Source organism: Hirundo rustica, chromosome 2 (assembly GCF_015227805.2).
Source record: "Hirundo rustica isolate bHirRus1 chromosome 2, bHirRus1.pri.v3, whole genome shotgun sequence".
Taxonomy (NCBI): Eukaryota; Metazoa; Chordata; class Aves; order Passeriformes; family Hirundinidae; genus Hirundo; species Hirundo rustica.
The window spans coordinates 85,717,660-85,733,323 of NC_053451.1; the positions used below are offsets into that span (position 1 = coordinate 85,717,660).

Consider the following 15,664-nt stretch of genomic DNA (forward strand, 5'->3'; position numbering starts at 1 on the left):
AATAAAAGGTTATATTAGAAGTAAAAAGAGAGTTTTACCAAAAGTTATCCCTATTCAAATGATTAAGATTTAGAGGAAATCACATTCTGGCAATTTAAGGGAGATATAAAACCAAGGTAAGGCAGAACAAAAATATTCTGAAAAGCAGCTTGATTAAAAAAAAAAAAAAAATCATGTAAGCTTGTCTGAAGTTTTCTTCTGGTTTATTGTGATTCTACCTTTCATAAAGGCCGTGATCTGCTGCAATCTAACAATGGAATTATGACAGAATCCTTAAATATTGTTTGGAAATAGATAATTCTGATGGGATTCGAGAGCCTCAATGCAGACTGGTGAGTGAAGTTCTGTTGCCTGTGCAATCAAAGGAGAGCTTCCCCCCTGCCCCCATGGCTCTTTATAATGGTTTTAGAAGTGGAATGGAAATGGGAAAAGTATCCTTATCTGTAGAGGAAAAGAAGAAAAGAGCCACTCTTCTTGAAAATGGGGTTTAATTTTAGACATCCTTTCTAATAGCTCCTGAACGTGTCTTCTAGGTAATTACAGGATTTATTTTAAAAGTATTGCTTAAAAGGAAGTTGCTGTAATTATATGCACCTGAAGCTTTTCAAGATATAAGTGACTCCTAGTGAAAAACGGACTATCAAAAGTTGTCCCAAACAGGGTTAATGACTTCAGGTCAGCAGACCTTTTAGGAGGTTTAATTAATGTTTCTACTTAAAGGTATAGATACAGTTCCTATTGAGACTCCTATTATGTATCAACTAGTGATACAGAAAAACTGTGATACCAAATCATATTTAAAACTTTCAGAAACAGAACTGTTGTCATTTCTGTTTGATAAGAGTCGTGTGTGTCATTTCTGACTGGACTTGGCTCCTGATTTGTTACACGTGAGATTATCTTTGTATCTTTTCCTGTATGATTCCTTTAAGCAAGTAGATACTTGTGACCTTAATATTTCAATTAAGAGCATGTGGGTTTCACTGGTGGTGTTTGCTCAGCTTGCCTTGCTAAGCAGGGTGACATCTGTGTTACTTGGAATGCATTGGCTGCCCACCTGGAACTAGATCTAGGTTTGGTTCTTTTTTCGGTTACTGTGAGAGATTACTCTTGTCTAGATCCAGAAGGACCTCAAAGTCTCCCAAATCTTTCCCCATTAAGCACTGACTTAACATGGATGATCCTCTTGGGGGGTCACTGGAAGCAGGACTGAGCACAGCACTGCCCTGAGTCCTCTAACTATCCTGAGTTTTTTCTTTTCCCGTCAAAGTCTCTGAGTTTTCTGGGCTACAAAGTATCTTTTGGGAAAATTATTTTGGTGGGTGTATGATCTGGTACATTTTACTTTCTCTTTGTAGTATGCTTAATAAAATATTAGATGTTAAAACCACAAGATATTCAAGCATGTGATTAAGACTCATGATTTCAATGGAACATGTATGTGTAAAACTAAGGAGTTATTTTTGTTTGCTTGCTTTTTTGTTTTGTTGGTGATGCCTTAGCTTTCTATCTATCACAGACAAGAGCAAAGCAATTACAATATTGCTCTATTATAGTCACAAACAAAATGTGAAGTGTTTAAAAGCTCAGGCTTTCCACATCCCCTCCCTTCCCTACCCACCATGCCACAGGGAAGTTTTTTCAACCATGCCAGAAGTGAACTATTACGACACTAGGTTTAAAAAGACATAGATTTATTGGGACCAATAGAACCAGACTTCCAATGGATTTGTAGATCATGCTTGGTCAGTTTCTCAATTATATTAGACAAGGAGTGTAGTTTGACCATGCCTCATGTGAGATATCTCAAGAAAAAAGCAGTAGATGAGGGAGCTGAGAGTGATAGAGTCTGTGAGTACTTCAGCTGACAGGAGGTAGAAAATATCTTTTGGATATTTGTTACACTGTGAGCAAAAGTTTGACCAGAAAGCAAATCATCAGGCAGAATCCTCTACAGTTTCTACATTGTTTTCACCAGTACAAGTTTTGTGATGTTTAAATTGCTGAGCTAATGGTGTTGCCTTTCATCTAGTACAAGTTCTTAAAGAACCTTACTCCTCTGTCTCTCTGTGCATTTCTGTATGCTATTTTGATACATCAGGTGAAAGGACTCATACTTCCCGAAAGTCACTAGGGAAGATATATTTGTTCTGAACTTGTAACTCTTATTTTATTAGGAAACTTGGTCAAAGCAGTACTACTTGGTGGGGAAATAGACATCTGTTTTGTAATTTTCAAAATTCCTGAGGCGTTTTAGCTGAAGAAGGTATTTTTTCAATATAAATTGACCTTTTTTTTTTTTTTTTTTTTTTTTTTTTTTTTTTTTTTTTTGGAATGTGTGCAGCCTATTTTTACTGGAAATTTGCACCTTAACAACTTTATTAACAGCTATGAATCTGACTGACTTTCGTGATTCTGCTCTATTGAAATTAGACATAGGAGGTCCATTTGGGGCACAGGAAGCTGATGAGCAAACAGAGGAATACATTGTTGTACAAATCAGCCAGAATGAAGACACAGTGTCAAGGAGGAGGCGCCAGCAGCAGGTGATGGTGTTTAAATTCTCTTTCATTTTTTTCTGAGATATGCTTTATCATTCCTTTCCATCACCACTGTATGGATTAAGTGGCCATGCTTTTTCTTGCTGTAAACAGTTTCAATTTCAGCAATAGAAAATTTATTGTAATTAAAGTTATGTCTTCTTTTGCCTTTATAAGGCTTCTCTGGGCTTCTGGCACTAAGATTTTGTTCTCTATATTCAATGCAAAGTGTGTTTTGGCATCCTTCCTCTGGAGGACATCCTGCAGGTGTCTCTCACTTCATTGATTGAGCGAAGCTATGAGGATGAGTTAGTTTGATTAAACCCGAGCATCTGTAACAAACCTAATCAGGGGAATTAATTAGGCTGATTTTATGCCTGATCCACAAAAAAGCCTCAAAAATGACAGAAGAAAGAAAACCCCTCTATTAGAGGCATATCACTATCACTGGCCCCTACTAATATTGCTAAATATGACTCTCTTGCAGGTGGTATACAACTGGTCTCTACCCTTAAGTTCAAGAAGAAATCAGCAAGTCATCACAACTAGAACCTTTCAGATGCCAAACAGGTTGGCTAAGAGTCTGAAAAATGCTGCATTGAAGGAGTAGTGTCCATAGATTTGACTAAGATAATACTTTAAAAATAATTATCTCTGCATGTTTCAGAAGGGCAGGAAAGGATGTCTTTCTTGTTGCTCTTTACAAGACTGGTTTTTACTTGAGTTAACTTCTAAACAATACTTTATAGAGGGATAGAGTTTGTTAGAAAGTGTTTGAGGAGTTGCTTGCCTTTGTAAAAATGTAACAAGTATATTGATAAATACTCAATAAAAAACTAATGCACAAATAAAAGGTATTTCATTCCAGGAATAAACAAAACTTTTTCTCTCACCAGAGGCACCATCTTCATAAACATTCAAGCTTTCCTGCAGGAGTCTGGAAGTGTTCCTCTCTCCATGAAGCATCAGTACCTTCATGCAAATATAGAGGCACAAGTAACAGTTGCATCTATCATCTTAGCAGGTGTCTACGTGCTGATCATATTGGAAGTAAGCCAGTTTTGTACTTTGATTTTATTTTTTTTCCCTAAGTTGTAAGCAAAGCACAAGAAAAGTTTTCAGTCTTGGGCTTTGATATAATTTTAAAATGCATATATATCTTCTTCATGCACCATCAGTGTTACTAATGACATGAATAAGATACATGTGGAGAAATTGTTCTGAATTGTAAGTGATTTTGCCAAGTTCTTTTAATGCTATAGTGATCTTGTATATTTTTCTATTAGTCTCTTTAATTTTTTTAATGTTTCAACAGAATTATAGTTTTGTTGTGAAAGTAAAAATAGATCAGAATTGTGAAAAGTGTGGAAAATTTTTTTTTAAGTTTATTATTTTTTAATATTAAAAACCCCCATTTGGTTATTTGCCTTCTCTAAGGTACCTCAAACAATGAATTTAGCATATTTTAACAAGTTAAAAGGAACATATATTTTAATAAGTGACCTTTAGACATTCTTTACTGTATTATTTGAAGACAAAATGGAGCTTGAATTAATATTAAGTCAAGGGACAGGGAACTTTTAACATCTATTCCAACAACATTACAAAACCCTGAGGTATGAAATCTGATAAAAATTTATTGCATCACACTAAGAATGGAAAACATATCATAAATAGCACAGAACTCCAACTGAATTCTTTGAACTGAATACACTCACTGTTATCTTGAAATGAATTGCAGGTGGGATGAACTTTTTTTTAAAATTTATTTTTAATTTGTATGAGCATCCACACTGTCAATACTCTTAGTTTAATCATGCCTAATTTACACTAGTATGAAACAAAGAAATTAATAAAATTAAGTCTATGAGGTGCTCCACAGTATATATGTCCAGCATGGTCATTTTTCTTTCACATCCATTGCATATTTTGAGCTTTTCACCCCATCCCCAATTAAAGTGGTAATGCTGTAGAACTTTCCCTAATCAAATACCAATAATGGATGCACACAACACAGCAGATGCTTTAGACATTTAGATTGTGTTGTTCAGCAATAGCTCTTTCTCTCTTCCTAAACCTAAAAATGCCCCTGTGTACATTGTGAATGAACAAAGAGATATTACATTAAATGCGGGGGGGGATTGGACTAGATTTTTCTATAAGTATGTGTAGGCATGCGGCACAGCACCAAAATGGTCTTAATACTCTTCACTGCAACTTCTTTTTTTAAAAGAAAACTGAGCCGAACAAAAATCCCCACACCTAAACCCCCAACCCCAGCTATACAACCTTTTAGCAGTTGCAGAAACGTCAGGTTTTAAATGTATGTAAAGGTGTGTGTGTGTTTGCCTCCTGCAAATCTGCTTTGGAAAAATCAATGTGGAAAAGGAAATAAAGGCTTGAAACTGAAAAGAGGAGCCAGGGAAAGCATTAATTTTCCTGTTATTTTTAAGAAAAAAAAAATCTTAAAACAGCTCATTAAATTATTGTTTCTGTGAAAATATCAAGGAAAGATTTCTATTGTTGGCAGAAAAAGTATTTCTGCAAATTCACAGTTAGAAATAGATACTCATAGGTAAACTTCTTTGAAATTTAGAGTGTGGAAAACCACGAGTTGCATCATGATATTAGCCATTTTCTCCATAGCATCTATAGGAATGGTAATGCTACGACAAGAGTAAGTTCTAAACTCTTAGTTTCTACATTCTATGGCTCCCTCATGGATTCTTGCAAGCAAAGGAATTATTACATATTGTTACATATTGTTAGAATATGTAATAGTGGCTTTCTTCATATTCAGTATTTATAACCTCAGTGCCTGAAGTCCTGCTTTCTCAACACATTACACTCTCTATCCCTTTAGCTATTATCACTATCCGAGAAATCAATGTTACTGCAGGAGCTATCTCTTGGAGATTTTTGTTTTCGTTGTTGCTGCTTCCCATCTTTTATCAATCTTTATTAGTTTCCTGTATTTTATTAATTATTACTTGCAATACAGCTTCAAATTCAGACACTGTGGACAACCAAACCAGTTTTAGAGCTATATTTTCTTTAAAAATGAAGAAAAAAGAAGCATTTTATCTGTTACAAATCACAAGAGACTCTTTTTCCTCCTGCACAGCCCTTCTTTCCCCAGCATGAATCATAGATCTCACCCATAACCTCCTCATCCCCACTGTCCTCACCTTTCAAATCCTCAGAAAGGATTGCCTTTCTTGCCCTTGTCCTCTTGTTCTTTCCTACCTTAGTCACCAGGGACTGTGCAAAACAGGCTGCAAGAGCTTCTGCTTCCTGCAGATACAGGATGATGGGAGAAGATCGTCATGTAAGAGGTTTCAGTTGGAAACTGAAGTGCATTTATTGTAAAGAATTGTCTTCTCCAAACTTTTACCACTGTAAACACACAGGGTAAAATCTACTTTGAGGCAGCTGTTTGCCTCCATGTTAACATCAAATGTCTAAATTAAGTACCCCTCCTTTGTCAGTGGAGGTCTCAGGATGTGTTTTCCTTCAGAAAACAACCTGTTGAACTTCATTTCTTCAGGCTTTTATTTTCACTATTGTTTCTTTTGAAACCTATTTCATGTTATGTATTCATAAAATACAAATATGTTTCTGATTAAAAAAGATACCCCTTTTCCTCTTTAATTTCCAATGATTTCTAGTTTCAGGCTTACAACAAATATTAATATCTTCTTACTTCATAATTCTACTACTCTACCTCTTGAAAATTTTTTATATTGTTTTTTACTCTTTACTTTTCATGCCTTAGTTTTTTTGTTTGAAGTTTGTGGGCTTTTTTTTTTTTTTTTTTCCTTTTCCTTTACGCAATCATCTGTTCTTTCATTAGATATTATTTCTCTTGAAAATTATTTTCTTCAAATATCAATCTGTTCCTCTTAACATTTCAGTCTTCTATTCTCTCCCATTTTCCCAAATAGAAAAAAACATTCATCTTCTTAGGGTGCTTTAGCTTTGATCTAACCTATACTACTTTATAGACTTGTTGAAAACCACAAAGTATTTAATTTTGTTCTTGAAAGCATAAACTGCACAGGAGATTCAAAAAAGTGCACATTAAAATACAAAAGAAAGAAAGAAAGTGTGCCAGGTTTACTTTTGTTGATCTCAGCTCTACTGTCTGACCCCTCAGGATCACTGTGGAAACACAGGTAAAATGGGTTACAAGTATGTTATCACGTTGCTCTACAGGGACATCTGGTGTAAAATATGGATATACAGAGTTTTACACTGATGTTGCTGTATTAAATCAGTTTACAATATATTTTCAGACAGGCTTTTTCTATTTTTGGTCCTCAAAATGTGTATACTCTTTTGACTGAAAACTTGAAAACAAAAAGAAAAAAAAAAGCTGGAAAATTTAATTTTCATAGAACCCTGCTCCAAGAATCTCTTTCATCTTTTTCTTTTAGCTGAGCGTATTTGATCCTTTGCTTTCTTTGATTTCCATAATTTCTTCCAAAAAAGTATTTTACTATGTAACTAAAGTGATTATTTGTAGCCCATTAACTGAATGATGTATCATTTCTGGTCTTCAGGCATGGTCAAGAAAAAGTAGTGTAGATAAAATCTCATTGTTACCTATCAGTTAGATTAATTAGATATCAGATAAATATGGTTAGATGACTTTGCTTTCTCACCTTGTCCTTGTTTACACAAAAAGGAACAATATACTGGTTATGTAAAGAGAAATCTATCTGCCCATCTCTATCTTAAAATATTAAAGTTTTTCTGGTATTTAAAAAAGTTTTTGAATTGATAAAACCCTTACTTGTAATTATTAACTGCATATTTGTAGCTATGTTGAAGCTGCATTAATTAGAAATATGTAAGGATGAATGCTAGACATCACTTATTAAAGGATAGAGCTCATTAATTTAAATGAATTAATGTGTGCCCTTGTCCAACACTTTTCCTTAGTAATATATTTGTTTTATGTTGTGTGTTAAAATGCAGTGTTAGCTGTTTATGGTAGTTGAATGAGCAGAAACAATTGTGAAAGCCTTTTAAAAGCTATTTGTAAAACACTACATTTAACCAGGAGAAAAGGCAAAGTAACCCTTATTATAATAAATTAATTTTAAAAAAAGGAAGAAAAAAAAAGAGCTACCAATAGCACATCAAATAGCAGAAAAGTGATACAAGCAAGCATCAGAAATTCTGTGAGAGCCCCCATAGGATTATCACAAATGATATTATTTAGCTTCATACCCTGTCTTGTAATTAGCACTAAGAAAGGCTTTACCAGGATCTTTTAAATGGCATTTTAATGACCTGATATCTTGAATGACATTTATATGTCTGTATTTCTTCTTAAAATACAAATACTTGAAAGTGCAAGATCTGGTCTCAAAAGCTCTTGTGTCTTACTAGCATGAAGTATGGGCTTATAATCACAATTTTCATTACTTTAATGGAAATGGATTGTGACGGTTTCTCTCCATCCTATTTTTCTATTATTAACTAACTTAAATTATGAATAAACATCCCCTAAGCCTAATTTCTTTAACTCATATCCAAGTGATTTTTAATAGCATCTAACCAGCAGAAAGTAGATCCAGAGAACAAAAATTTTATGTAGTTTTAGTCTGACCCTTCTTCTGTCATTGTAGGCTGGTTGAACCAGCGTTTCCTGGCAGCAAACATTTTTACAACTGGAATAAGGTGCTATTACTGCAGTCTATACTTGCACAGTCCAGATCTTGTATCAAAAATTATGCTTTAGAGAGGGAATAGGAAAATGGAAGAAATAGTAATTGACTATTATGAAGCATAACATGAAGTGATAGAAATAAGGCTAATCTTCTGGGAGATTTTTTTTCTTATATGGGAAATAACGGAAAATGTGATTGATTACAGAAGTGATCAGCTTAGTCAGCATCGCTTCTCACTTCTCATCCATTCTCGTATTGATCTATCTTTAGATATAGACTAAGAGTGTGGATGAGAATGTTTCCACCTCCACATATGTCCTCCCAAAAGATTGGTAGCAAAGGAGCAGGGGAAAATCCATAGCAGTTATTGGAAAAGACCCTGTGAAAAAGGAAGTAGTAGCTGATACTCTCCCTGGCCTTTTTGGAGAGAATATATTCCTGCTGCTATGGATTTCATTTGTTTTAGAATGAAAAAAAAAATTGAAGAGGAATTAAAACAATGCTGTAGGATTTGCCAGAAAATTAGGGACAGATTATCAGAACAAACCTTCTACCTTCCTTAATAAGAGTCCAAGCCATAACTCCCTGGGCAAGAATAAAAGTTTCCCCTTATCTGCCCCACTCTCTGGGGGTGGTAGGAGTAAAAGATCCCAGAAGTTTTAAATACTGTGACTCTGAGGGTTGTACAGAACCTAAATCAGGGTAATGATACCTAAACATTAAATCCAGTAGTAAAACTTACCTTAAATAGAAATCCAGCTTCCTCTGGGGCAGTCTAACCTCATCTGCCCGGGGGCATCAAGTGGTTTTGGATCTTGTTTGAAGTCCCCATAACGCTAAAGCCCCTTTACCATTCAAAAATCTACTTTCCCCACACCTCCCCAGCTGAAAATGTGCACTCTAATGAGGGCACTCTTGCCATCCCCATGAGTACTGGTTTTAGGACATAAATTGATGGTGTGCAGTAAAGCTTGCTGAGGCAGATGGTGGATGACTGGATTTAACAAGGAGATCCAGACACAGGACAGATCTGTCTGTCCTGTCTCTCAGACAGAAATATTCAACAAGTTGTACCCTAGGTATTCTTCCAGAAAGAATAGCCTGTTACTGAGCTACCAATTAAGCAGACAATCAACCTGTAGTGTCATTCCAAAATGCCTCTCCCTAATTTAGGCGGAGGCTGTGACCTCTGTGTATTTTGATCTCAGTGCATTTTGAGAAGCTCAAAATTACTTTCAATCTGCTGTGCAGGAGCATTGCAAGTTGTTCCTTATGAGGAGGATTTTATCCGTACCTCCAAGGTGCCAGGATTTCTGCTGCATGTATAGAGTAGAGCAACTGCCAGCAATTAGGAGGCTCTAAAAGGACAGAGCCAGCGTAAGATAAACTAGTCATTTTAACCTGCCCTAAGTACAGCAAAGGAAAGGAAACTTAAAGGAACCAAAATTCTGTAAGATGAAGAAGGGATGAGTTTCAATTAAAACAAAAAAGCAATATAATAGCAAACAAAATCCTCAGCTGGATCACAGCTTGATATGTTATAATAACAATTTTGTATTATTAATCCAATATGAATATTGATTTTATACTGACTATTGTCTACCTAATTGTTAAATCTGTCTTGGTAGACATCTGGCTGTGCCCTGTGTGCTTTAAAGAAAAATGCCTTCTTTTGGGTGCTATGGTACTTCAGCAGCATGTAAACCGTCTTTAATTAAGATTGAAATAGGAAAAATATTGCCACTGGATGGTGCTGCTCGCTATTCTAAGGACTAGATAGGGTTGTCTGCTTTAAAAGGTGTTGCCAGGCTCCTCTTTTCACAGCATGCTATTTTTTGAAATAATACAAGTCAAATTTTCAATACTAAGTGCAAAATCTGATTTCCAAATGGCTGTTTGCTATTTTCTGTGCCTTTTAAACCTAATTTTGAACTGTAGTTTGCTCAATTTGTGAAAGACTTGCAAATGCAAATGTTTTGCCCTGCCTTGCATACTATGTATTTTGTGGATTGGTGTGTTTCCTTTCTGTTTGAGAGAAGGAATAGATCATTAAATTAGCTTAATTGAATGCTGCTGTTTGGCTTCTAACCTGCCTACGGCAACCAGAGGGGTAGAGGGCCATGAAGCCTTAAAATTTTAAAAAGTTGTTAGAATGCAAGCGCACTTCTAATGCACACAAACAGGGATGAGAACCACTCAGTTCTTTCTGGGGCCTCAGATGGTGTCTTACTTTGGCAAGAGGAAGGGCAAAAGTGAAAGAAAAACCTGAAAGTGTAGGGGGCAGGCTTGAAGGCAGATGTGATGACATGATTTAAAGAGGAAAAGTATTCGGAGAAGAAAAGTGGAGTGAAAAAAGACAGGAGATGTCAGGGATGAATGATTCTCCAGAGGAACTGCTAGCTAGAGCAGAAAGCTCCCTGTAAAGGTAATGCAAGTACTGCAGCTTGCTCTACTGTTGTTCATAGTGCGTGGCTGTATTTCTGTATGGTTGTATTAACCTATTTTAAGAAGACTCACAAAGATTCAGACAGGGAAAGTAAAATTTCATTATTTGGTCTGTGTTATTTGTTTACTAGAAATTCCCAGTCTTACTAGTCTCAAGAATGTTGAAATAACTGGGAAAATACAAGGGAAAATACAAATGGTGGCATCTTCCTCAGCTTCAGAAAATGTCTTGAGGCTGCAAATGTGATTGAGGACCTCTCAGTCCCCACAAATGCCTTTAGGACACAAATAAGGAGGGTGTGCATTGGGAAAGGTACCAATGTACCGGAGTGGATGGAGTCAGCAAAGCCTGCTGAGGTAGGTGCTGGAGAACTGGATTGATCCTTGCTAGAGTGAAATCTTGTTCCTACGCCAGTCTGTTGGTAAACCAGGGCTTTGATCATGTCAGCCCACTCACAGAAGCAGTTTGGTTTATTTTCTTCCAAGTTCTTTACTGGCTCATTACCAGGTCTCTTTACTTAAGTCATATAGAACATGTTACATATTACAGGAATGAGTGCCTTGGCACATTCAAATGATTACCATCCTCTCTTTCTGCAGGGCTCACCTTTCTATTAATGTGACTGGGCTCAAGGCCCTGATTTACAGAACATGAGTTTGTTCATTTCTCTGTGTGTCTGTCCACTTCTATATCAAGACAAAATCTAGAAATCCATACCAAGTGCAGGTTTTCTTTTAAAATTTGACTCTCTTAAAATGTGAGGGGCTATCAAGCTATCAGATGTTACTGGATACTACCTTCTGGAGTTTTCTGGAGATATAAAAAAATGATTTTCTTAACATCAGATCCATGTAGAGTCTGGAAAACATCCACTTATGACTGTAGTGATATAGATATGGCAGACTTCCCTCTTTTGTATGATTCTGATAGAAATATTAGCTAGGCATGATATACCTTTTAATCCCTCCTTACCTTAATATTCTGAGGTGAGAGGTTATTTCAAAACAAGACTTAGCAGTCATTTCAACCCTCATCACATAGGATTAAAACCTCTTCTGGGTCCTCTGTCTATCATCTGTACAAATGATTCTTCCCTCCTTCCTTCCTTGTTCTATGTTTTTCTTTCCAGATTTGCTTTTTCCTCAAGTTTCCAAGGCATGAAAATTCAACAATTTGTTTCATCTCACACATCAAGGATATGTTTGTCTTCGCATCATCCAAGGGCCACTTTGAACCAGTAAATCCAGTGTTCCATATCAGCATGAAGCTTTAGTCATTCAGTTTTGTCTACAAACAGCGAGCAGTGATATAACTGAGGAAAAAAACTCATAGACTCTGAAAAGGTTGTAAACTGTGCATGTTGTTCATTCAAAGCCTTTGACAGAGATATGGAGCAACAAATATATCTGCAGAATCTAGAATCAACCGATAGATTTTTGATATAAAAGAGGGGAATTAATTAATCTGGTAATTTATTCACAGAAAATAATTTGATTTCTTAAGTCTCTCTAACTCTCCCCCTGATTCTCTCTCTGCATTGTTTTATATACCGAAAGAACTGATGTCAGCTTAATGCAGTTACTTTATCACCGGATTTCAGGGCTGCCTATCCTAGACAAGAGTCATAAGATATCCTTACCTTGTATTTCTTAGCTTGTTCTAGTTAATGTGCTGTTGTGGTTTAACCCCAGCCAGCAGCCAAGCCCCAGGAAACCATTCATTCACTCCCCCACCAGAGGGATTAGAGAAAAAATCGAAAGGATAAAAGCTAGAAGACTCATGGATTGAGGTAAAGAGAGTTTAATAAGGAAAGTGAAAGCTGTACATGCAAGCAAAGAAAAACAAGGAATTACTTCACTTCTTCCCATGAGCAGGCAGGTGTTCAGCCACATCCAGGAGAGCAGGGCCCCATCACACCGAACAGTGACTCCTTCTTCCCTTCACTTTTTATACGGATCATGATGTCATATAGTCTGGAACATCCCCTTGTTCTGCTGGGGTCAGCTGTCCAGGCTCACAATCTCCCACGCATCCATAGTCTGTTCATCAGCATGGAGGTAGGAAAAGCAGAAAAGGCTTTGGCTCTGTGTAAGCCCTGCTCAGCAATAACAAAAGCATCTCTACATTATTAACCCTATGTTCAACACAAATCCAAAATACAGCCCTCTACCAGCTCCTGTGAAGAAAATTAGCTCTGCCCCAGCAAAACCCAGCACATATATCATAGGGATAAAAGTGAACGAATGCAGGCATTTTCTTGGACACCCTATGGTATTACTTTTAATCACTTTCTTTTTAAGGTAATCATCTTGTATAGTTTTTATATTGTGTAGCATTGTATTAGAAAGTGACAAACTGTTGCCTTCCATGACTTCCCCTAAAGCAGGTTTGTTTATCCCAGGACTTCCTCCACTGACATTAAATCAGAACGCGTAATTAGGCACACTATCTGAGTGGAAATATGTATTACAGTAGAATGTCATAGATGGGTGCTTTCTTTCCTTGGGGTTGTGTAGATGTTCAGAAATTACAAAATTTGCTACAGAATCTAGTGTTTCCATTTAAAAAGTCAATTAATTTTGGGTATTTGTCTTTAAAAAGATCTTATTGAATACAAATGAATATATATGGTATATTATTTTCACAGTTACAGGCATAAATATTTATTGTGCAAAGAACGTATAAGAATGCATGTTAGTACTAAGATATGCTAACATTTTAAATCCACAGATTTCTCTAGTCAGCGCTCTTAACTGGCTTTGATCACATATTTCATGCAAATAGTAGTACTATAATATTGATTCACCATTAATTTCTTGTAAAAATGAGTAAACTTTTGGTCCAGGATTATTTTTTTTCCCCCAAGGAAGTCATACTTATGTCCAGTGATGCAGTTTTGACATATTTTGACTCACAAAAATGAGATTCATGATTAGATTTTCTAAATATTTAACCTAGTATAAAGTCTTATATTATGATTCATGCCTGTATGTATAGAATACATATAGATAGTGTCTTGATCTTCAGATGAAGATGTAAATAGCTGTTCTTGCTGTCACGGATTTTTGTGATGCTTGGAGTCACTTTGGGATTCCTGATGCACATCATCTTTCGCCAGTGTACCCTACACGTTTGCCTCAAGGGCTGCTCTAGCCCATCCCTGCACACTGCACCGGCATGTCATACTTTCTAAGCTATGTGAAACAGCTCCCTTTTGCCTCATTAAAATGCCTACAGAATTTGCTTACTACTGCTTAACTGGGTAAGTCTAAGGCAATTAGCTTTCGGTTATCAATCATTCTGCACAAGCTGTTGAAGTACATCCCCTGTGAGGTGTTCCCATGCGCTGGACACAGCGCCCCACGGCTGAAGGAGCTGCAGAACTGCTGCTGCAGAGCTTGTGTAGGGAGCAAACTGGGGCGAGGAGGGGGAGGAGCTGAAACATTACCTGCCTTCACCAGCTGAAGGAGAGGTATGTTGCTATGCTTTCACTAACTGGTACTGGTCAGTCTCCCTACAAAAGGTGAGCATGTGGAAAATCAAATAAATATGTCCGGCACTACGGACTTTCTTTTTCTTCTGCTCTGAACTCCTTTGTATCTGACTATATGATGTATTTCTAGTCTGTTGCTTTATTGTGTCCAAATTGTACCATTTTCCAGAAATAAAGCAAATTTCCATGAATTAAGAATCTGGTGCCATTCAGCTTTGAAGTGGATCTACAGCAAGGCAGAATTCAAAGTATTTAAAGGGGTTTTTTTTGACCCTTGTTTTCTATCATAAGCCCAAATTTTCAGTTATGTTGCTTGACAGTTTGGAAAAATTACCTAAATTTTAAAGCTAAATTACCATTGTTTTTCTGCAATTTCCATTTTTGATTTCAGCTTCTGATGCTAGTGTTAGACTTCTGAATTAATTTTTCAAAATGTGGGTTTTTTTGATCCACTTATTTCAATCTGTTTAAGAGTGAATTAAATATGTGTACACATGAAAGACTGACATTTAATCTGTATCCTGCTAAAGCAACTGGAATAGTCCAAGGCAAAGCAGACCACCAAATTTGTAAAATATATGACAGCAAATTATAAGATAGCTCCATCAAGGGATGTGACAGAGAAGTACATTTTCAGAGGTGTTCAGGCCAATACTGTCTTAATTATCTTTAGGAAAAACTGTGGAAAAACCCCCCTCTTCCACCACTGAGGATGTCATCTTTTAACCCAATAAATCCTTATTAAATCATAACAAGGAGTAGCTACAAAACAAAGTCAGGAAAAAAAAAGCCATCCTAGGGTAAATTTTATTTCTTTTCCTCCTTGTCCCCCGAGAATAAAGAAATAAACTAGGGATTTTATAAAGTCTAAGAGGGATTTTGCTCTTGATTTTATAAGGAAGGTCTCAGCTGTTCTGAAGGTAAGTGAAAAATACATAAAACTCATATATGAATACCTGCTTGGTAATAACTGCATTCTTTTTGAAGTGCAGCAATATTACCATTCTATCAAATGTAAATTAACTTATCAGTAAAATAAGAAGTTTAATAAAACAGGCATCTGTGGAGACAAAATGGATAAGAAATGAATAGGGGCTGCATTTTTAAGCTTTACATTTAGTCACTGACTCATTTTTAAACTGCTATTTATCACTTATAACAAAGGACTTGTGGAAATAAAATGTTTGGTATGATATCATTTACCAAATATCTTCAGAAACACAATTTAGGAATATGCATATCCTGGATTTTGGCTGGGAAAGGTATGCTGAAATAGCACCCAGGTCAATTGGCTTCTAAATATTTTCCTTGTGCCTTCAAGGAAGGCACCATACAAGATTTAGTGTTTGGAATTCAGAACAATTTTTATAATGATGCTGTTGCAGTCTACCAAATGGTTTGACGAACTCAGTGCAAAAAATTCCAAAGTACTTTCAAATAGATAAAGTAATTTAAATCTGGGAAATGTCCAGGCTTTCTAAATCCAATTTGCATTATAGTTTTGGAA

At 36.1% G+C, this 15,664-nt stretch overlaps 1 protein-coding gene across 1 annotated transcript in view; it reads left to right on the forward strand.

Annotated features, from left to right (window-relative positions):
- The window catches only part of OCA2 (OCA2 melanosomal transmembrane protein), a 166,996-nt gene that overhangs the window by 35,184 nt on the left and 116,148 nt on the right, over positions 1-15,664 (forward strand). The window contains exons 6-8 of the mRNA XM_040055440.2: positions 2,389-2,546; positions 3,028-3,110; positions 3,437-3,590. Coding sequence (XP_039911374.1) covers positions 2,389-2,546; positions 3,028-3,110; positions 3,437-3,590 — 395 coding nt within the window. The remainder of the gene's footprint in view (positions 1-2,388; positions 2,547-3,027; positions 3,111-3,436; positions 3,591-15,664) is intronic.